At 38.5% G+C, this 23,913-nt stretch overlaps 1 protein-coding gene across 5 annotated transcripts in view; it reads right to left on the bottom strand.

Annotated features, from left to right (window-relative positions):
• Positions 1-23,913, bottom strand: part of VPS13A (vacuolar protein sorting 13 homolog A) — a 249,091-nt gene that overhangs the window by 150,219 nt on the left and 74,959 nt on the right. For all 5 annotated transcript variants that reach the window (XR_010123324.1, XM_054500058.2, XM_054500059.2 and 2 more), the window contains exons 22-23: positions 22,030-22,147; positions 14,125-14,263 (exon numbers count right to left, since the gene is read on the bottom strand). Coding sequence is in view for 4 of the 5 variants with exons in the window: in XM_054500058.2 (XP_054356033.1) it covers positions 14,125-14,263; positions 22,030-22,147 (257 nt within the window). In the remaining variant the exon portion in view is untranslated. The remainder of the gene's footprint in view (positions 1-14,124; positions 14,264-22,029; positions 22,148-23,913) is intronic.

Below are 23,913 nucleotides of genomic sequence, written 5' to 3'. Positions count from 1 at the left end.
CTCCTCAAGTGGGTCCCTGACCCCTGACCCCCGAGCAGCCTAACTGGGAGGCACCCCCCAGCAGGGGCAGACTGACACCTCACACGGCCGGCCAGGTACTCCAACAGACCTGCAGCTGAGGGTCCTGTCTGTTAGAAGGAAAACTAACAGAAAGGACATCCACACCAAAAACCCATCTGTACATCACCATCATCAAAGACCAAAAGTAGATAAAACCACAAAGATGGGGAAAAAACAGAGCAGAAAAACTGGAAACTCTAAAAAGCAGAGTACCTCTCCTCCTCCAAAGGAACGCAGTTCCTCACCAGCAACGGAACAAAGCTGGACGGAGAATGACTTTGACGAGCTGAGAGAAGAAGGCTTCAGACGATCAAATTACTCCGAGCTACGGGAGGATATTCAAACCAAAGGCAAAGAAGTTGAAAACTTTGAAAAAAATTTAGAAGAATGTATAACTAGAATAACCAATACAGAGAAGTGCTTAAAGGAGCTGATGGAGCTGAAAACCAAGGCTCGAGAACTACGTGAAGAATACAGAAGCCTCAGGAGCCGACGCGATCAAATGGAAGAAAGGGTATCAGCCCTGGAAGATGAAATGAATGAAATGAAGCGAGAAGGGAAGTTTAGAGAAAAAAGAATAAAAAGAAACGAGCAAAGCCTCCAAGAAATGTGGGACTATGTGAAAAGACCAAATCTACCTCTGATTGGTGTACCTGAAAGTGACGGGGAGAACGGAAACAAGTTGGAAAACACTCTGCAGGATATTATCCAGGAGAACTTCCCCAATCTAGCAAGGCAGGCCAACATTCAGATTCAGGAAATACAGAGAATGCCACAAAGATACTCCTCGAGAAGAGCAACTCCAAGACACATAATTGTCAGATTCACCAAAGTTGAAATGAAGGAAAAAATGTTAAGGGCAGCCAGAGAGAAAGGTCGGGTTACCATCAAAGGGAAGCCCATCAGACTAACAGCGGATCTCTCGGCAGAAACCCTACAAGCCAGAAGAGAGTGGGGGCCAATATTCAACATTCTTAAAGAAAAGAATTTAAAACCCAGAATTTCATATCCTGCCACACTAAGCTTCATAAGTGAAGGAGAAATAAAATACTTTACAGACAAGCAAATGCTGAGAGATTTTGTCACCACCAGGCCTGCCCTAAAAGAGCTCCTGAAGGAAGCACTAAACATGGAAAGGCACAACCGGTACCAGCCACTGCAAAATCACACCAAAATGTAAAGACCATCGAGACTAGGAAGAGACTGCGTCAACTAACGAGCAAAATAACCAGCTAACATCATAATGACAGGATCAGATTCACACGTAACAATATTAACTTTAAATGTAAATGGACTAAATGCTTGAATTAAAAGACACAGACTGGCAAATTGGATAAAGACTCAAGACCCATCAGTGTGCTGTATTCAGGAAACCCATCTCACGTGCAGAGACACACATAGGCTCAAAATAAAAGGATGGAGGAAGATCTACCAAGCAAATGGAAAACAAAAAAAGGCAGGGGTTGCAATCCTAGTCTCTGATAAAACAGACTTTAAACCAACAAAGATCAAGAGAGACAAAGAAGGCCATTACATAATGGTAAAGGGATTAATTCAACAAGAAGAGCTAACTATCCTAAATATATATGCACCCAATACAGGAGCACCCAGATTCATAAAGCAAGTCCTGAGTGACCTACAAAGAGACTTAGACTCCCACACATTAATAATGGGAGACTTTAACACCCCACTGTCAACATTAGACAGATCAACGAAACAGAAAATCAACAAGGATACCCAGGAATTGAACTCAGCTCTGCACCAAGCAGACCTAATAGACATCTACAGAACTCTCCACCCCAAATCAACAGAATATACATTTTTTTCAGCACCACACCACACCTATTCCAAAATTGACCATATACTTGGAAGTAAAGCTCTCCTCAATAAATGTAAAAGAACAGAAATTATAACAAACTATCTCTCAGATCACAGTGCAATCAAGCCAGAACTCAGGATTAAGAATCTCACTCAAAACCGCTCAACTACGTGGAAACTGAACAACCTGCTCCTGAATGACTACTGGGTACATAACGAAACGAAGGCAGAAATAAAGATGTTCTTTGAAACCAACGAGAACCAAGACACAACATACCAGAATCTCTGGGATGCATTCAAAGCAGTGTGTAGAGGGAAATTTATAGCACTAAATGCCCACAAGAGAAAACAGGAAAGATTCAAAATTGACACCCTAACATCACAATTAAAAGAACTAGAAAAGCAAGAGCAAACACATTCAAAAGCTAGCAGAAGGCAAGAAATAACTAAAATCAGAGCAGAACTGAAGGAAATAGAGACACAAAAAACCCTTCAAAAAATCAATGAATCCAGGAGCTGGTTTTTTGAAAACATCAACAAAATTGATAGACCACTAGCAAGACTAATAAAGAAAAAAAGAGAGAAGAATCAAATAGATGCAATAAAAAATGATAAAGGGGATATCACCACTGATCCCACAGAAATACAAACTACCATCAGAGAATATTACAAACACCTCTACGCAAATAAACTAGAAAATCTAGAAGAAATGGATAAATTCCTCAACACATACACCCTCCCAAGACTAAACCAGGAAGAAGTTGAATCTCTGAATAGACCAATAACAGGAGCTGAAATTGTGGCAATAATCAATAGCTTACCAACCAAAAAAAAGTCCAGGACCAGATAGGTTCACAGCCGAATTCTACCAGAGGTACAAGGAGGAGCTGGTACCATTCCTTCTGAAACTATTCCAATCAATAGAAAAAGAGGGAATCCTCCCTAACTCATTTTATGAGGCCAGCATCATCCTGATACCAAAGCCTGGCAGAGACACAACAAAAAAAGAGAATTTTAGACCAATATCCTTGATGAACATTGATGCAAAAATCCTCAATAAAATACTGGCAAACAGAATCCAGCAGCACATCAAAAAGCTTATCCACCATGATCAAGTGGGCTTCATCCCTGGGATGCAAGGCTGGTTCAATATACGCAAATCAATAAATGTAATCCAGCATATAAACAGAACGAAAGACAAAAACCACATGATTATCTCAATAGATGCAGAAAAGGCCTTTGACAAAATTCAACAACCCTTCATGCTAAAAACTCTCAATAAATTAGGAATTGATGGGACGTATCTCAAAATAATAAGAGCTATTTATGACAAACCCACAGCCAATATCATACTGAATGGGCAAAAACTGGAAGCATTCCCTTTGAAAACTGGCACAAGACAGGGATGCCCTCTCTCACCACTTCTATTCAAGATAGTGTTGGAAGTTCTGGCCAGGGCAATTAGGCAAGAGAAGGAAATCAAGGGTATTCAATTAGGAAAAGAGGAAGTCAAATTGTCCCTGTTTGCAGATGACATGATAGTATATCTAGAAAACCCCATTGTCTCAGCCCAAAATCTCCTTAAGCTGATAAGCAACTTCAGCAAAGTCTCAGGATACAAAATCAATGTACAAAAATCACAAGCATTCTTATACATCAATAACAGACAAACAGAGAGCCAAATCATGAGTGAACTCCCATTCACAATTGCTTCAAAGAGAATAAAATACCTAGGAATCCAACTTACAAGGGATGTGAAGGACCTCTTCAAGGAGAACTACAAACCACTGCTCAAGGAAATAAAAGAGGATACAAACAAATGGAAGAACATTCCATGCTCATGGGTAGGAAGAATCAATATCATGAAAATGGCCATCCTTCCCAAGGTAATTTACAGATTCAATGCCATCCCCATCAAGTTACCAATGACTTTCTTCACAGAATTGGAAAAAACTACTTTAAGGTTCATATGGAACCAAAAAAGAGCCCGCATCGCCAAGTCAATCCTAAGCCAAAAGAACAAAGCTGGAGGCATCACGCTACCTGACTTCAAACTATACTACAAGGCTACAGTAACCAAAACAGCATGGTACCGGTACCAAAACAGAGATATAGATCAATGGAACAGAACAGAGCCGTCAGAAATAATGCCACATATCTACAACTATCTGATCTTTGACAAACCTGACAAAAACAAGAAATGGGGAAAAGATTCCCTATTTAATAAATGGTGCTGGGAAAACTGGCTAGCCATATGTAGAAAGCTGAAACTGGATCCCTTCCTTACGCCTTATACAAAAATCAATTCAAGATGGATTAAAGACTTAAATGTTAGACCTAAAACCATAAAAACCCTAGAAGAAAACCTAGGCAATACCATTCAGGACATAGGCATGGGCAAGGACTTCATGTCTAAAACACCAAAAGCAATGGCAACAAAAGCCAAAATTGACAAATGGGATCTAATTAAACTCAAGAGCTTCTGCACAGCAAAGGAAACTACCATCAGAGTGAACAGGCAACCTACAAAATGGGAGAAAATTTTCGCAACCTACTCATCTGACAAAGGGCTAATATCCAGAATCTACAATGAACTCCAACAAATTTACAAGAAAAAAACAAACAACCCCATCAAAAAGTGGGCGAAGGACATGAACAGACACTTCTCAAAAGAAGACATTTATGCAGCCAAAAAACACATGAAAAAATGCTCACCATCACTGGCCATCAGAGAAATGCAAATCAAAACCACAATGAGATACCATCTCACACCGGTTAGAATGGAAATCATTAAAAAGTCAGGAAACAACAGGTGCTGGAGAGGATGTGGAGAAATAGGAACACTTTTACACTGTTGGTGGGACTGTAAACTAGTTCAACCCTTGTGGAAGTCAGTGTGGCGATTCCTCAGGGATCTAGATCTAGTAATTCCATTTGACCCAGCCATCCCATTACTGGGTATATACCCAAAGGACTATAAATCATGCTGCTGTAACACATGCACACGTATGTTTATTGCAGCATTATTCACAATAGCAAAGAGTTGGAACCAACCCAAATGTCCAACAATGATAGACTGGATTAAGAAAATGTGGCACATATACACCATGGAATACTATGCAGCCATAAAAAATGATGAGTTCACGTCCTTTGTAGGGACATGGATGAAACTGGAAATCATCATTCTCAGTAAACTATCCCAAGAACAAAAAACCAAACACCGCATATTCTCACTCATAGGTGGGAATTGAACAATGAGAACACATGGACACAGGAAGGGGAACATCACACTTCGGGGACTGTTGTGGGGTGGGGGGAGGGGGGAGGGATAGCATTGGGAGATATACCTAATGCTAGATGACGAGTTGGTCGGTGCAGCGCACCAGCATGGCACATGTATACATATGTAACTTACCTGCACGTTGCGCACATGTACCATAGAGCCTAAAGTATAATAATAATAATAATAAGAAGAAGAAGAAGAAAAAAAAAAAAAAGAATACAACAAAACAATAAAGTGTTCAGGAGTAATGGGACATTAACTCACTTTCTTCTTTTTTTTTTTTTTTTTTTTTTTTTTGAGACGGAGTCTTGCTCTGTCGCCCAGGCTGGAGTGCAGTGGCGCAATCTTGGCTCACTGCAACCTCCACCTCCAGAGTTCAAGCGATTCTCCTGCCTCAGCCTCCTGAGCAGTTGGGATTACAGATGCCCACCACCACACCTGGCTAATTTTTATATTTTTAGTAGAGACGGGGTTCCACCATGTTGGCCAGGCAGGTCTCAAACTCCTAACCTCAAGTGATCTGCCTGCCTCGGGCTCCCTAAGTACTGGGATTACAGATGTGAGCCACGACGCCCAGCTAGTAACGTACTCTCTAACAGACTGGGGATAAAACTTCTTTACACTGGTGGCTGGCAAGATGGCTGAATATGAACAGCTCCATCCTGCAGCTCCAGGCAATATCAATGCAGAAGGCCAGTGATTTCTGCATTTCCAACTGAGGCACCCAGCTCATCTCACTGGGACTGGTTAGATAGTAGGTGCAACCAACGGAGGGCGAGCTGAAGCTGAAGCGAGTGAGGCTTTGCCTCACTCCGGAAGCACAAAGCGATCAGGGAACTCCCTCCCATAGCCAAAGGAAGCCCTGAGGGACTGTGCCATGAGGAACGGTGCACTCCAGCCCAGATACTGCACTTTTCCCATGGTCTTCGCAACCGGCAGACCAGGAGATTCCCTCGGGTGCCTACACCAACAGGGCCCAGGGTTTCAAGCACAAAACTGGGCAACCATTTAGGCAAACATCAAGCTAGCTGAAGGAGCTTTTTTTCATACCCCAGTGGCACCTGGAATGCCAGCGAGACGAACCTTTCACTCCCTTGGGAAGGAGGCTGAAGCCAGTCTTGCTCAGCGGATCCCACTCCCATGGAGCCCAGCAAGCTAAGATCCACTGGCTTGAAATTCTTACTGCCAGCACAGCAGTCTGAAGTCAACCTGGGATGCTCAAGCTTGGTGGTAGGGCGGTGGGGGGGAATCACCATTGCTGAGGCTTGAATAGGCGGTTTTTCCCTCACAGTGTAAACAAAGTCACCTGGAAGTTCGAATTGGGTGGAGCCCACTGCAGCTCAGCAAAGCCACTGTAGCCAGACTGCCTCTCTAGACTCCTCCATTTTGGACAGGGCATCTCTGAAAGAAAGGTAGCAGCCCCAGTCAGGGGCTTATAGATAAAACTCCCATCTCCCTGGGACAGAGCACCTGGGGGAAGGGGCAGCTGTGGGTGCAGCTTCAGCAGACTTAAACATTCCTGCTTGCTGGCTCTGAAGAGAGCAGCGGATCTCCCAGCAAAGTGCTCAAACTCTGCTAAGAGACAGACTGCCTTCTCAAGTGGGGCCCTGACCCCCATGCCCCCTGACTGGGAGACACCTCCAAGCAGGGGTCGACAGACACCTCATACAGGAGAGCTCTGGCTGGCATCTGGCGTGTGCCCCTATGGGACGAAGCTTCCAGAGGAAGGAACAGGCAGCAATCTTTGCTGTTCTGCAGCCTCCGCTGGTGATACCCAGGGAAACAGGGTCTGTAGTGGACCTCCAACAAACTCCAGCAGACCTGCAGCAAAGGGGCCTGACTGTTAGAAGGAAAACTAACATACAGAAAGGAACAGCATGAACATCAACAAAAAGGACATCCACACAGAAACCCCATCCAAAGGTCACCAACATCAAAGACTCAAGGTAGATAAATCCACAAAGATTAGGGAAAAACCAGTGCAGAAAGGCTAAAATTCCAAAAACCAGAATGCCTCTTCTCCTCCAAAGGATCACAACTCCTTGCCAGCAAGGGAACAAAACTGGATGGAGAATGAGTTTGCAGAATTGACAGAAACAGGCTTCAGAAGGTGGGTAATAACAAACTCCTCTGAGCTAAAGCAGCATGTTCTAACCCAATGCAATGAACCTAAGAGTGTTGAAAAAAGGTTAGAGGAAATGCTAACTAGAATAACCAATTTAGAGAAGAACATAAATGACCTGATGGAGTGGAAAAACACGGCATGAGAACTTCGTGAAGCATATACAAGTATCAATAGCCAAATCGATCAAGCGGAAGAAAGGATATCAGAGATTGAAGATCAACTTAGTGAAATAAAGCATGAAGACAAGATTAGAGAAAAAAGAATGAAAATGAACAAACAAAGCTTCCAAGAAATATGGGACTATGTGCAAAGACCAAACCTACATTTGACTGGTGTACCTGAAAGTGACGGGGAGAAAAGAACCAAGTTGGAAAACACTCTTCAGGATATTATCCAGGAGAACTACCTAGCAAGACAGCCCAACATTCAAATTCAGGAAATACAGAGAACACCACTAAGACACTCCTCAATAAGAGCAACCCCAAGACACATAATCGTCAGATTCACCAAGGTTGAAATGAAAGAAAAAATGTTAAGGGCAGCCACTGAGAAAGGTCAGGTTACCCACAAAGGGAAGACCATCAGACTAACAGCGGATCTCTCTGCAGAAACCCTACAAGCCAGAAGAGAGTGGGGGCCAATATTCAACATTCTTAAAGAATAAAGCAAGTTCTTAAGAGACCCACAAAGAGACTTAGACTCCCACACAACAATAGCAGGAGACTTTAACACCCCACTGTCAATATCAGACAGATCAACAAGACAGAAAACTAACAAGGATATTCAGAACTTGAACTCAGCTCTGGACTAAGCAGACCTAATAGACATCTACAGAACCCTCCACTCCCAAATCAACAGAATATACATTCTTCTGAGAACCACATCACATTTATTCTAAAATTGGCCACATAATTGAAGGTAAAACAAGCCTCAGCAAATGCAAAAGAATGGCAATCATAACAAACAGTCTCTCAGACCACAGCGCAATCAAATTAGAACTCAGGATTAAGAAACTCACTCAAAACCGCACAACTACATGGAAACTGAATCTGCTCCTGAATGACTACTGGGTAAATAATGAAATTAAGGCAGAAGTAAGTTCTTTGAAACCAATGAGAACAAAGACACAACCAGAATCTCTGGGACACAGCTAAAGCAGTGTTTAGAGGAAAATTTATAGCACTAAAATGCCTATAGAAGAAAGCGGGAAAGATCTAAAATCAACACCCTAACATCACAATTAAAGAACTAGAGAAGCAAGAGCAAGAGGAAACAAATTCAAAAGGTAGCAGAAGACAAGAAATAACTAAGATCAGAACAGAACTGAAGGAGATAGAGACACGAAAAACCCTTCAAAAATATCAGTGAATCCAGGTGCTGGTTTTTTGAAAAGATTAACAAAATACATAGACTGCTAGCCAGACTAATAAAGAAAAGAGAGAAGAATCAAACAGACACAATAAAAAATGCTAAAGGGGATATCACCACTGATTCCACAGAACTACAAACTACTATAAGAGAATACTATAAACACCTCTACACAAATAAACTAGAAAAATCTAAAAGAAATGGATAAATTCCTGGACACATACACCCTCTCAAGACTAAATCAGGAAGAAGTCGAATCCCTGAATAGACCAATAACAAGTTCCGAAATTGAGGCAGTAATTAATAGGCTATCAACCAAAAAAAGCCCACGACCAGACAGATTCCAAGCCGAATTCTACCAGAGGCACAAAGAGGAGCTGGTACCAGTCCTTCTGAAACTATCCCAAACAATGGAAAAAGAGGGACTTCTCCCTAACTCATTTTATGAAGCCAGCCTCATCCGCTACCAAAACCTGGCAGAGACACACACAAAAAAGAGAATTTCAGGCTAATATTCCTGATGAACATCAATGTGAAAATCCTCAATAAAATACTGGCAAACCAAATACAGCAACACATCAAAAAGCTTATCCACCACGATCAAGTTGGCTTCATCTCTGAGATGCAAGGCTGGTTCAACATATGCAAATCAATAAACGTAATCCATCATATAAACTGAACCAATGACAAAAACCACATGATTACCTCAATAGATGCAGAAAAGGCCTTCAATAAAATTCAACACCCTTCATGCTAAAAACTCTCAATAAACTAGGTATTGATGGAATGTATCTCAAAATACTAACAGCTATTTATGACAAAGCAACAAACAGTATCATACTGAATGGGCAAAACCTGGAAGCATTCCCTTTGAAAACTGGCACAAGATAAGAATGCCCTCTCTCACCACTCCTATTCAACATAGTATTGGAAGTTCTGGCCAGGGAAATCAGGCAAGAGAAAGAAATAAAGGGTATTCAAATAGGAAGAAAGGAAATCAAATCGTCTCTGTTTGCAGATGACATGACTGTGTATTTAGAAAACCCCAATGCCTCAGCCCAAAATCTCCTTAAGCTCATAAGCAACTTCAGCAAAGTCTCAGGATACAAAATCAATCTGCAAAAATCACAAGCATTCCTATACACCAATAATAGACAAACAGAGAGCCAAATAATCAGTGAACTCCCAATCACAATTGCTACAAAGAGAATAAAATACCTAGGAATCCAACTTACAAGGGATGTGAAGGACCTCTTCAAGTAGAACTACAAACCATTGCTCAACGAAATAAGAGGACACAAACAAATGGAAAGACATTCCATGCTCATTAATTGGAAGAATCAATATTGTGAAAATGGCCATACTGCCCAAGGTAATTTATAGATTCAAGGCTATCCCCATCAAGTTATCATTGACTTTCTTCACAGAATTCAAAAAAACTACTTTAAATTTCATATGGAACCAAAAAAGAGCCCATATAGCCAAGACAATCCTAAGCAAAAAGAACAAAGCTGGAGGCATCACACTACCTGACTTCAAACTATACTACAAGCCTACAGTAACCAAAACAGCATGGTACTGGTACCAAAACAAAGATATAGACTAATGGAACAGAACAGGGGCCTCAGAAATAACACCACACATCTAGAACCATCTGATCTTTGACAAACCTGACAAAAACAAGCAATGGGGGAAGGATTCCCTATTTAATAAATGGTGCTGGGAAAACTGGCTAGCTATATGCAGAAAATTGAAACTGGACCACTTCCTTAGACCTTATACAAAAATTAATTCAAGATGGATTAAAGACTTAAATGTAAGACGTAAAACCATAAAAACTCTAGAAGGAAACCTAGGCGATACCATTCAGGATACAGGAATGGGCAAAGACTTCATGACTAAAACACCAAAAGCAACGGCAACAAAAGCCAAAATTGACAAATGGGATCTAATTAAACTAATGAGCTTCTGCACAGCAAAAGAAACTATCATCAGAGTGAGCAGGCAACCTACAGAATGGGAGAAAATTTTTGCCATCTATCCATCTGACAAAGGGCTAATATCCAGAATCTACAAAGAACTGAAAAAAATTTACAAGTAAGAAACCAACAACCCCACCAAAAAGTGGGCAAAGGATATGAACAGACACTTCTCAAAAGAAGACATTTATGCGGCCAACAAACATATGAAAAAAAGTTCATCATCACTGGTCATTAGAGAAATGCAAATCAAAACAACAATGAGATACCTTCTCATGCCAGTTAGAATGTCGGTCATTAAAAAGTTGGGAAAAGGGGCCGGGCGCAGTGGCTCACACCTGTAATCCCAGCACTTTGGGAGGCTGAGGCAGGCAGATCACAAGGTCAGGAGATCGAGACCATCCTGGCTAAAATGGTGAAACCCCGTCTCTACTAAAAATACAACAAATTAGCCAGGCATGGTGGCGGGCGCCTGTAGTCCCAGCTACTCGGGAGGCTGAGGCAGGAGAATGGCATGAACCCAGGAGGTGGAGCTTGCAGTGAGCCAAGATCGCACCACTGCACTCCAGGCTGGGTGACAGAGCAAGACTCTGTCTCAAAAAAAAAAAAAAAAAAGTTGGGAAACAACAGATGCTAGAGAGGATATGGTGAAACAGGAACGCTTTTACACTGTTGGTGGGGTGTAAATTAGTTCCAGCATTGTGGAAGACAGTGTGGCAATTCCTCAAGGATCTAGAACCAGAAATACCATTTCACCCAGCAATCCCATTACTGGGTATATACCCAAAGGATTATACATCATCCTAGTATAAAGACACATGCACACGTATGTTCAATGCAGCACTGTTCACAATAGCAAAGACTTGGAACCAACCCAAATGCCCATCAATGATACACTGGATAAAGAAAATGCTGCACATATATACCATGGAATACTATGCAGCCATAAAAAAGGATGAGTTCATGTCCTTTGCAGGGACATGGACGAAGCTGGAAACCATCATTCTCAGCAAACTAATATAGGAACAGAAAACCAAACACTGCATGTTCTCACTCATAAGTGGGAGGTAACAATGGGAATACATGAATACAGGGAGGGGAACATCACACACTGGGGCCTGTCAAGGGGTGGGGGGCTACGGGAAGGATAGCTTTAGGAGAAATACCTAATGTAGATGATGGGTTGATGGGTGCAGCAAACCACCATGGCACGTGTATACCTACGTAACAAACCTGCATGTTCTGCACATGTATCCCAGAACTTAAAATATAATAAAAAACCAAAAAACCTTCTTTACACTATTTTTGGAATGTTTCAAGTTTGAAACTACTTCAAAAGAAAAGTATTTAAGCATGAGTAAAGAACCCTCTGTACCCTCCCGAAATGGAGGGAAATGTGAACATATTTTTTTCTTTCTGAAATTCTCTTGGAAAGGGAAAAGTCACATAACACAAAGTCTAGAAATCATGAAGGAAAAAAAAATTGACTATGTAAAAAATAAAACGCTTCTGCCTGGCAAAAATAAATTTACATATGAGATAAAAATCAAACAACCAAACAACAAAATGAGGAAAAAACAGTAATTTTAAATGACAAGCAGGTTATTTCCTTAATTAGACCATAACCCAATAGAAAAAAGACATGAACAGCAGTTTCCAAAAACAGAAATTAAAATAGTAAACTTAGGAAAGTATGTTCTACTTATTTAAAAAAGCATATCAAAACCAGAAGATGACATTTTTTCACTTCCAATAAAATTTTAACATTTGCTAATACTCAGTAATGAAAGCAGAGAAAGATATTCATCCACTGTTAGCAAACTATAAGTTAAGCAAATTTGGGCTGGGCACAGTGGCTCACACCTGTAATCCCAGTACTTGGGAGCCCAACGCAGGCAGATTACTCGAGGTCAGGATTTTAAGACCAGCCTGGCCAACATGGTGAAACTCCATCTCGGCTAAAAATACAAAAATCAGCTAAGTGTAGTGGCATGCACTTGTAGTCCCAGCTACTTGGGAGGCTGAGATGGGACAACCACTTGAACCTGGGAGACAGAGGTTGCAGTGAGCCAAGGTTGCGCCACTGTACTCCAGCCTGAGCAAAAGAGGGAGACTTCGTCCCAAAAAAAAAAAAAAAATTTTTTTTTGGCAAAATAATCAAAATTCAAAATTCACATACTCTTTTACTCGACAATTCCATTTCTAGGAATTTATCCTATGAATAAAAGTATAAGCAAATATATATACATATACACACATATATGTATATATATGAGGAAGTTCAAAGCAGTATTTTTCATAACTATAAACACTCATAATGTGAATATCCATCAAAAGGAGATATATTAAGCAAAAGATGGCATATGCAGAAAATGAAATACTATATCACCATAAACAAATGAGGTAGATCTGTATGTGCTAACATAAAAATTTATCTAAGGCGTATATGATAATAATGGTGAAAATAATACAGATTCAGAATAGTGTGTATAATGATTTCATTTAATTTTAAAAATAAAAGAATACAGGCCGGGCACGGTGGCTCACGCCTGTAATCCCAGCACTTTGGGAGGCCAAGGCAGGTGGATCACGAGGTCAGGAGTTCAAGACCAGCCTGGCCAAGATGGTGAAACCCTGTCTCCACTAAAAATGCAAAAAAAAATTAGCTGGGTGTGGTGGCGGGCGCCTGTAATCCCAGCCACTCAGGAGGCTGAGGCAGAGAACTGCTTGAACCCAGGAGGCAGAGGTTGCAGTGAGCCGAGATTGCGCCACTGCACTCCAGCTTGGGTGACAGAGATAGGCTCTGTTTCAAAAAAAAAAAAAAAGAATATATACATGTATGTATACACACACATACTACACACACACACACGCATGTTCTTGTGCATGTGTGTACTAGTATATGCCATAAATATTTTTTTAAAAACTAGAGAAGCAGTAGTTAACAGTGTTATTGCTCAGGAGAGGGATTGGAGGCTGCAGAAATTAGAAAAGTCGATTTATTATTTTATATCTTTCTTAACTATTTATACTTTTTACCATTTCAATTTCTCTCTCAAAATGTAAATTTCTGGCTGGGCGTGGTGGCTCACGCCTGTAATCCCAGCACTTTGGTAGGCCGAGGCGGGCAGATCACGAGGCCAGGAGATCGAGACCATCCTGGCTAACATGGTGAAACCCCGTCTCTACTAAAAATACAAAACATTAGCCAGGCATGGTGGCAGGCGCCTGTAGTCCCAGCTACTCGGGAGGCTGAGGCAGGAGAATGGCGTGAACCTGGGAGGCGGAGCTTGCAGTGAGCAGAGATCACGCCACTGCACTCCAGCCTGGTGACAGAGCGAGACTCCGTCTCAAAAAAAAAAAAGTAATTTTCTTAATGTCTATTCAAAACAAATTGCAAATTGTCTTATATAAAATTCCTGTGATTGTTTGAAATACTATTTGTGGACTTTCTTAATTCATGCTTATATTAATTTTGAAAGTAACATTACCTGGAATGATTTGACAGAGGCAGATACTTCAGTTACTGGTTCAGGTTTTGGAATGCTTTCAATCAATTCCATAATCCCTTGTAGTTTTTTATCTGAGATTCGTAAAGAAATAAGAGGTAACTTTCCAAAAATCTTGAATCTGTTTTGAAAAGATAAAAATAAGTAATTATAAAGGAATTATTCTGATTTAAGTGCACTAATTAAAGACTGTTCTCAAATTATCTGAATCAAATGTGATTTTAAACACTAAAAATCTCTATTCCAATTTCCGTCTTACCCTATTAACCAGTTTCATTAGATGGGCTAAACTCATTATTTTTCAGAAGTTTATGTTCTTATTTCATGTAATGTCCTTCTACTGTTTGCTATATACAATTGACAATTACTACTAATCAAGTGTTTCTCATGTGACAGGCATTGAGGAAAGTACTTTTACATGCATTATTGTAAATAGTCCTCACAATCTATGAGGCAGACAACCTATTTTTGCTCTCTATTTATTTTAAGTTCCTATATGTACATGCTTCCTATGAGAAAACTAAGGTTTGGCAGTGCAAATAGCCTGCTCATGAGACTATATATCAAAGATCACGGAGCAAAACCACATCAGAATGCTTTATTATTCTTTTAATTGCCTTGACAGTCTCCTTTGAGAGAGAGAGAGAGAAAGTTTTCACTATCAGAGAGAGAGAGAAAGTTTTCACTCCCCATTTTTATCCCTGCATTTTCCCTAAAAATTACTTTTTCCATGTACGCACACTGATTACTTACGTTATCTTTCTAAAAATGTACTGGAGTCCTACAGAAAATTACAAGCTTTCTTTTATTTCCAATACCTTAAATATTTGTAATTAATCACAAGCGTAGTAGTAGTTTAACTTCGTTAAACATTATGAATCGGTTCTCTTAATGCACTTAAACTTTTTTTCACTTTCTTGAAAAATCTGCAAGTTGCGCAGTCTAAAGATGCTGGGTACCAAAATAGTATCTACCAAATAGCAAGCATCCTTTTATTTGCCTTCAACTTAACGCGGCTCAACTTTCAAGGGAATGTTCCTGACACTTGTGGGGTTCCAGGATTTGACATATCATATCCACTTTATATTGCTCACAATATTATAAAATAGAAACCAAATAACTTCTAAGATTTCATCTTTCTAAGTTAAGTCATTGTCATTTCTGCCCTGTATTTTAACTATACTAACCTATAAGCTGGTCCGAACCTATAACCATTATCAATATATATATTTATTACATTATTATAGATACATTATTATAATCAGCTATTTTAATTCCTGCTATGCTATACATATTCCCTGCATCACAAGACATAAATTCTTCCTAAGCATATACTGACAGAGCAAGTCCAAACCAAGACAAAAGCTGCCCTTTTCTTCCCTCAGAGAAATGTCACCTACTTTTTCTGGTACCCTGTAACTTCCAGGATTATAGCATACTTACCAAGAAGAAAAGTATTTAAACTATACTAAAAAAATCAATTCATAGTCATATGCTTACAACAAGAAATCGCATAGATCTTTAATCTTTATCACAGAATGAAAAACTTTACAAGAAACAGTAGAAAAGAGTAAACAAGCAGCAGACATAATTAGGGAGAAATGAAAAGAATTAAGCCTTTTCTCTTTAAATCGAACCATATCTAAAGCTGGATTTGAAAAAAACAAGGGAATGCATAGCATGGTTGTCTTTCCTTCTGTCTCTTAAACCAAATTCTAGCCATTCCTCTGCCTCAAGACTCTCAGTGCATACTTTGATTTTCTAAGAAAAGAAAATCTAGGAGAGTAAGATTTAGGGCCATGGACAATGTTTGTTAGTAGATAGAGTCACTATGAGGTAAAGGTCAACAAAAAAGGGTGTGGGTCTCTCCCTTTTACATGTTAAGTATAATAAGTATTAAAAACAATGTCCACCCCATGTACCATATAGGAAAAGGCCAGAGTCTCTCTAATTCCCTCTATTCTTCCTAGTACACTTTAACTAGGCATGAGGCCTTCTCATGTTGCCTTGCTAGTAGCAACTCTCCTGGAAGTGTTTGGTAGATGTTAGATGAGAAAAGCCTTTGGTTAAATTTTAAAATAGATCTGCGCCTGAGGTTTGAATATTTGTAAGGGAGAAAAAAGGTGCTGTTACAAGTAAGAAGTTAAATGACTACTTACAGTCTAAAACTATTTAGAAATAAATCATCTAAATGGCCCAGTCTAGTTCAACAGACTTCTCTACTTAGGATCTCAGGCACATAGCTTCAGCTAACAATGAAATATAATAATCCCAGTAAATGTAAATACATGGACAAGTATAAAGCAAATGTTATTAGAATTTTGGTTTATAACTCTACTATTTATTTTCTACATAAGTTAAAAGACAAATGCATAAGAAATAATTACAATTCTTTGTTAATGGATATAGAATATATAAAAATATAATCTGGGACATCAATAAGATAAACTGGAGGGGGCAAAACAGGAAACAAGTAGAGTTTTTGCATGCAATTGAAGCTAACTTGGTATCAATTTTATTTTTCACTTTTTAAAATTTTTGTCACCCAGGCTGGAGTGCAGTGACATAATCACAACCCACCGTAGCCTCAACCTCCTGGGCTCAAGCTATCCTCCCACCTTAACTTCCCAAGTAGCTAGGACTATAGGCATGAACCATTATGCCCAGCCAATTTTATTTAATTATTTATTTACTTATTGTAGAGACAGGGTCTTACTACGTTGCCCAGGCTGGTCTCAAACTCCTGGCCTCAAGCAATCCTACCACCTCGGCCTCTCAAAGTGCTGGGATTACAGGCGTAAGACTATGCAACCTGCCTCAATCTTAAATAGGCTGTTATAGCCTGGGCAACATAGCAAGACCCATCTCTACAAAAAAATTTAAAAATTAGCTGAGTGTAGTGGCGTGTGCCTGCAGCTCCAGCTACTCAGGAGGACAAGGCAGGAGGATCACTTGAGCACAGGAGTTCAACGCTGCAATGAGCTACAACCACAACACTGTTCTCTAGCCTAGGTGACAGAGCAAGACCCTGTCTAAAAAAATAAAGAAATAATAAATAAATAGACTGTTATAACTTGAGGATATTATACATAATCTCCATGGTAACCACAAAGCAAATACTTGTAGAATATACAAAACTGGAAATGAGAGAGGAATCAAAGCATGTCACACACAAAAATCCACCGAATACAAAGGGCAGCATAAAGGAGGGAATGAGGGATCAAAAAAGCTGTAAGACATACAGAAAGCAAATAACAATATGACAAAAGTAAGTCCTCTCCATCTGTATTTACTTTAAATGTAAATATATTTTTTCTCAATTAAAAACTTCAAGTGACAAAATGGATTAAAAAACAGGATGCAACTACATACTGTCTACAAGAGATCATGTTAACTCATAGAAAACACACAGGTTAAAAGTGAAAAAAAAATGAAGAAAGACATTCCATGCAAATAATCACCAAAAGAGAGCAGGGATGCCTATAACAAAAACAGCCAAAATAGACTGCAAGTCAAAAACTGTTACAAGCAATAAAGAAGGACATTACATAATGATAATGAAAGTATAACTTCACCAAGAAGACATAACAATTATAAACATATATGTGCCAAACATCAGAGTTCAAAAATATATAAAGCAAGCACTGACAGAATTAAGAAGAAGAAACAGACAGTTCCTTGATAATAATAGGAGACTTCAATATCTCACTGTCAATACTGAATAGAACCACCAGGCAGTAGATTAATAAGGAAACAGGGGACTGGACCAATGAAATTGATCAACTGGACCAAAATGACATATATAGAACACTCCATCCAGCAAAATAGACATTTTTCTCAAGTGCATATGAAACATTCTCCAGGACAGATTATACGTCAGGTAAAAAAATAAGTGTCAAAAAATGTTAAAAAAGTGAAATCATAAGAAGTATCTTTTCCAATAATGATGAAATGAGTCTAGAATGCAAGAGTAGAAGGAAAAAGTGTAGAAGTCACAAGTGTATAGAAATTTAAAAACAGACGGTTAAACAAGCAATGAGATAAAAAAAATCACAAGGGAAATTGGAAAATAACTCAAGACAAATGAAAATGAAAATACAACATAACAAAATTCATAGGATGCAGCAAAAGTCTGCCAAAAGGGGACTTTATAGCTGTAAACACCTACATTAATAAAGAAAGACCTAAAATCAATAGCCTAACTTTACACCTTAAGGAACTAGAAAAAGAACAGCAAATTAAACCTAAAGCTAGCCAAAATAAAAAAATAATAAAGATGAAAGCAGAGATAAATAAAATATAGAAAAACAATAGAGAAAAAAATCAACAAAAATGTGAGTTGGTTCTTCAAAATGATCGAGATTGAAAACCTTTAGTTAGACTGAGAAAAAAACAGAAAAGACTCAATTTAAATCAGAAATGAAAGTGGTAACATTACTACTCATTTTACAAAATAAAAAGGGTTGTTAGAGAGAGACAATTATAAACAATTTGACACAAACAAATGGATAATCTAAATGAAACAAATTCCAAGAAACACAAATCTACCAACACTGAATTATGAAGAAACAAAATCTGAATAAACTACTATGGAGACTGAATCAGTAATCAAAAACCTCCCAATAAAGAAAACCTCCCACGATCTGATAGCTTCAATAGTGAATTCTACCAAATAACCAAAAACTGAAGAGGCAGGAATACTTTCTAATCCATTCTATAAAGACAGCATTACCCTGATATCAAAGCCAGACAAAGATACTAGAAGAAAAGAAATCTGTAGTCCAATATATCTGAAAAATATTAATGCAAAACCTAAAAGCACAAGCAAACCTAAATCAATAGCCCATTAAATGGTTTATATATCATTTATCCTTGGAATTTATTCCTAGAATAAGAAGATTTATTCCTGGAATAAAAGGATTTTTTGCTGGACTCAAGAAATATGATTTAATACATAGAGGGCCATTAAGGTAACATACCCCATTAAGAGAATGAAGGAAAAAAAACATCTTGATCATTTTTCACATGATCACATGATCATCTCAAAGCACAGAAAGGATTTGAAAAAATTCAACACATTTTCATAATAAAAAGTTAGCAAACTAGGAACAGAAGGAAACTACCTCAACATAATAAAGGTCATCCATAAAAACCCCACAGCTGACATCATACTCGATGGTGAAATACTGAAAGCTTTTCCTCTGGGCTCAGGATTAAGGTGAGGATGCCAACCTAAACTACTTCTATTCAAGAGAGTGCTAAAAAATTCTAGACAGACCAATTAGGCAAGAAAGAGAAATAAAAGGCACCCATATCAGAAAGGGAAAAAACTAACTCCGTACACAGATGATAGGATCTTATATGTAGAAAATCTTAAATCTGTTAGAACTTTAGAATCCTAAAACTTAGAATTGTAAACAAATTCACAAGTTGCAGGATATAAAAATCAGTTAAGTTCCCATACACTAACAATAAACAATCCCCCCAAAATTTTTAAATTCATTTACAATAGCATCAGAAAGAATAAACTTAAGAAATGAGGCAGGAGACTTTAGTACTGAGACCTAGAAAATGCTGCTGAAATCAAAGAAGACACAAATAAATAGAAAGATATTCCATGTTCATGGACTGTAACAGTCAATATTATTAAGAATAGTCAGTACTATTCAAAGGGATCTACAGATTTGATACACTCTTTATCAGAATCTCTATAACATTTTTTACAAGGAAAGAAAACTCCATCCTAAGATTCATATGGAATACCAAAGGATCCCAAATAGCCAAGACAATCTTGAAAAAGAACAAAGTTAAATAACTCACATCTCCTGATTTCAAAACTTCCTAAAAAGCTACAGTAATCTAAACAGTGTGGTACAGGAAAATAAAGACATAGAGACCAATGGAATAAAACAGAAAGCCCAAAAATAAGCTCTTGCATATATGGATAAATGATTTTCAACTAGGGTACCAAGGCCATTCAATGAGAAAAGGACAGTCTTTTCAACAAACTGTATTGAGAAAATGAGATATTTGCATGCAAAAGAATAAGGCCAAGCACGGTGGCTCATGCCTGTAATCGCAGCACTTTGGGAGGCCAAGGCGGGCGGATCACGAGGTCAGGAGATCGAGACCATCCTGGCTGGCACAGTGAAACCCCATCTCTACTAAAAATACAAAAAATTAGCCAGGCGTGGTGGCGGGTGCCTGCAGTCCCAGCTACTCGGGAGGCTGAGGCAGGAGAATGGTGTGAACCCTGGGGGGCGGAGCCTGCAGTGAGCCGAGATCATGCCACTGCACTCCAGGCTGGGCAACAGCGAGACTCTGTCTCAAAAAAAAAAAAGAAAAAGAATAAAGGCGGGTCCTTATCCTATACATCACATACAAAAATTAACTCAAATGGATCAAAGATCTAAATAAAAGAAGGTAAAACTGTAAAACTCTTTAAGGTAAACAAAGAAGAAAAGCTTTATGACATTGGATTTTGTAATAATTTCTTGGATATGACACCAAAAGCATAGGCAACTAAGATAAACTGGACAATAAAAATTTTAAACTTTTAGACATCAAAGGCCACAATCAACAGAGTGATAAGGAAACCCAGAGTGAGAAAAAATATTTGCAAATCATATATCTGATAAAGAGTTAATATCCAAAATATATTTTAAAACTCTCACAACTCAGCCGGGCGCGGCAGCTCATGCCTGTAATCCCAGCACTTTGGGAGGCTGAGGCGGGTGGATCACAAGGTCAGGAGATCAAGCCCACCCTGGCTAACACGGTGAAATCCCGTCCCTACCAAAAACACAAAAAGTTAGCTGGGCGTGGTGGCATGCGCTTGTAGTCCCAGCTACTCAGGAGGCTGAGGCAGGAGAATCACTTGAACCCAGGAGGTGGAGGTAGCAGTGAGCCGAGATCATGCCACTGCACTCCAGCCTGGGTGACAGAGGGAGACTCCATCTCGAAAAAAAGAAAAAAAGAAATAACCAGATTAAAAGATGGGCAAAGATCTTGAATATGTATTTCTCCAAATACATGAATGGTCAACAAACACAAGAACAGATGTTCAACATCACTAAGCATTAGAAAAATGACATCACTTCACACCTATTAGGATGACTATTAAAATAAAAAAACAGAAAATACCAAGTGTTGTAGAGGCAGTGAAGAAATTAAAACCCTTGTGCTGGTAGGAAAGTAAAATGGTGTAACTGCTATAAAAAACAGCACAGCACTCCTCTGAAACTTAAACACTGAACTATAATATGATCCAGCAATTCTACTTCTGAGTATACACCCCAAAATACTGAAATCAGGGACTTAAGCACATATTTGTACACAGCAGCATTATTATAACAGCCAAACAGCATTAACAACACAAATGTCCATTGAAGGATGAATAAATAAAAACATAGTATATACATACAAGGAATATTAATCAGCCTTAAAAATACATGAAATTCTGACATATGCTCCAACATGGATGAATCTTGAAGACATTATGCTAAGTGAAGAAACCCAGGCACACAAAATCTAATTTTCTATGATTCCACTTATATGAGGCACCTAAAATAGTCAAATTCATAAAGACAGAAGATATAATGGTTGTTGTCAGGGGCTGGGTGCAGGGTGAAATGGGGTGTTATTGTTTAATTGGGTATAGAGTTTCAGTTTGGAAGAGAAACAGTTCTGGAAATGAATGGTGGTGATGGTTGCAAAACAACATGCGTGAACCTAATGACAATGAACTATACTCTTAAAAATTATCAAAATGGTAAATTTTATATACATTTTACCACACACACAAGGAAGAGTCAGTTAAGTATGGTATTTCCCTAGCTACAGAATTACCCAGAAAATCCATAGTCACACGAAACAAACAGTACATACTTGGGCATCCTTACATCCATGAAAACCATGGCCTTAGACAGTTCCAAATTGAAGTGCATGGGTACCAAAATATGCTGGGTAGATACACTGAGTTTTCGTGCTTCTCTCCAATTATCACCTAAGTACAGAAAATGGTTCATATTTAACGTAACTATAATATAACACACAAACCTAAAATAACTATTAATACTTCATAGTCACACATTCCATTACATGAGAAAATTTCCCCACATCTAGGTAATCTTAATGTCACATTCTCAGGTACATACAATCAGTAGGTTATCAAATCTACTGCGCATCCACTGACAATCACTACACCAACCACATACCTTACCCAAAAAAGTAACATGGCAGTAAGGCAATAATGCAAAAGGTAGTAAAAAGTGAGGTTAACAGTAACTAATAAAAGCTACCATTTATTCAAGATTTATAATTTCTACTCTTCTAGGTAATGTTTAAATGTTAATTCTCAAAATTCTGTATAATAATCCCACTTTAGAAAACTGAGACTCAAAAGAATTTATAACTTGCCTATGATCAGTCTGCTAGTGATAAAACTGAAATTCACATCCAAGTCTACTTGGATGTTGTTGATTGGCAACAATCATTGCAGAGTTACGAGCCTAAATGTTCCATAAGGGAATGGTTAAATAACTGAGACCATAGCCATATAGCATAATATAGACAATAAAAACCATGAGTTCAAGTGACCAAAATATTACTGGTAAAAGAAAAAATATCTGGATATAAAACTATATAAATCATGTAAAAAAATACATTCACAAATACCTCCAATATAAACACCAAACAAGCACACCCCATATATTCACAGGCACATACACTGAAAAACATACTAAAAGGATGTGCAACAAAATATCAATAGTGTTCTTGCCTAAGCAGTAACATAAAAGTTTAATCTTTTTGGTTCCTCAATTGTTCAGATTTTCTAAAATAGGTATAATCAGAAAGAAGTAACTTTAAAAATTCATAACAAGATTAATGGGATCTCAGTCATATAATGCATTTTCATATATACTATCTCATTTGAACCTAATAATTCTATGAGTCAGATAAAATCCCAGTCAAGGAAAACCAAACGCAGTAATTTATTCCCTGAAAAAGAATTTGTGGACTTCTAAAAATAACGTACTTTTGCCACCCACTATACCTTTGGGTTTCCTCCACCACAATTAGAATATGATAAAAATACAAACTACGTTCACTATCCTGAAGCAAATATAATTAAAGAAATAAAATGTTTCAGTCCTATACAAATTAACAATTTTGATAACAACTACTTTGGATTCTCATTGTTTCTCCTTTTATTGGTTAGCTCAGGTAATTAAAATCTGACTGCATACAAACACTTAGATCTCTACATATGGATCTCTTCAACAGATCAAATTTTACTGAATTATCTGCATGTTCGCTAACACTCTAGGGATTCAAAAGCAGTACGACAGAACGAAAAGAAAGCTGAATGAGTCTGGGGTCTCTCCCTAACTACTTAAATGGCTCTTGTCAAGTGAATTTCTGGCTTTGACTTCATCTTAAAAACTAGCTCTAAATCAGAGACTCCTGACTGGTATACCACAGTGAATGAGATACAAGTATGTCTAGGAGAGTGACCCTTGTCTTTGTATGGCTGTTCATGACTGTCAGAGCCCCTAGGCTGCTTACTTCTGGCCCTGAGCAATGTCTTCTGGTTATCCAACTGTGTAGTAATACCAATATCATTTTCAATATGGGCCAACTTTGGTCAAAGGCTGGAAAACATTGGTACAGATCAGGATTTCTCGACCTCAGCACTACTGATATTTGTTATGAGGGACTGGCCTGAACATCGTAGGATGCTTAGTAGTATCCCTCACCTTTACCCACTAG

Source organism: Pongo pygmaeus, chromosome 13 (assembly GCF_028885625.2).
Source record: "Pongo pygmaeus isolate AG05252 chromosome 13, NHGRI_mPonPyg2-v2.0_pri, whole genome shotgun sequence".
Classification (NCBI taxonomy): Eukaryota; Metazoa; Chordata; class Mammalia; order Primates; family Hominidae; genus Pongo; species Pongo pygmaeus.
Note: the sequence above shows the minus strand (reverse complement) of the source record. Positions and strands in the feature narration are given on the sequence as shown.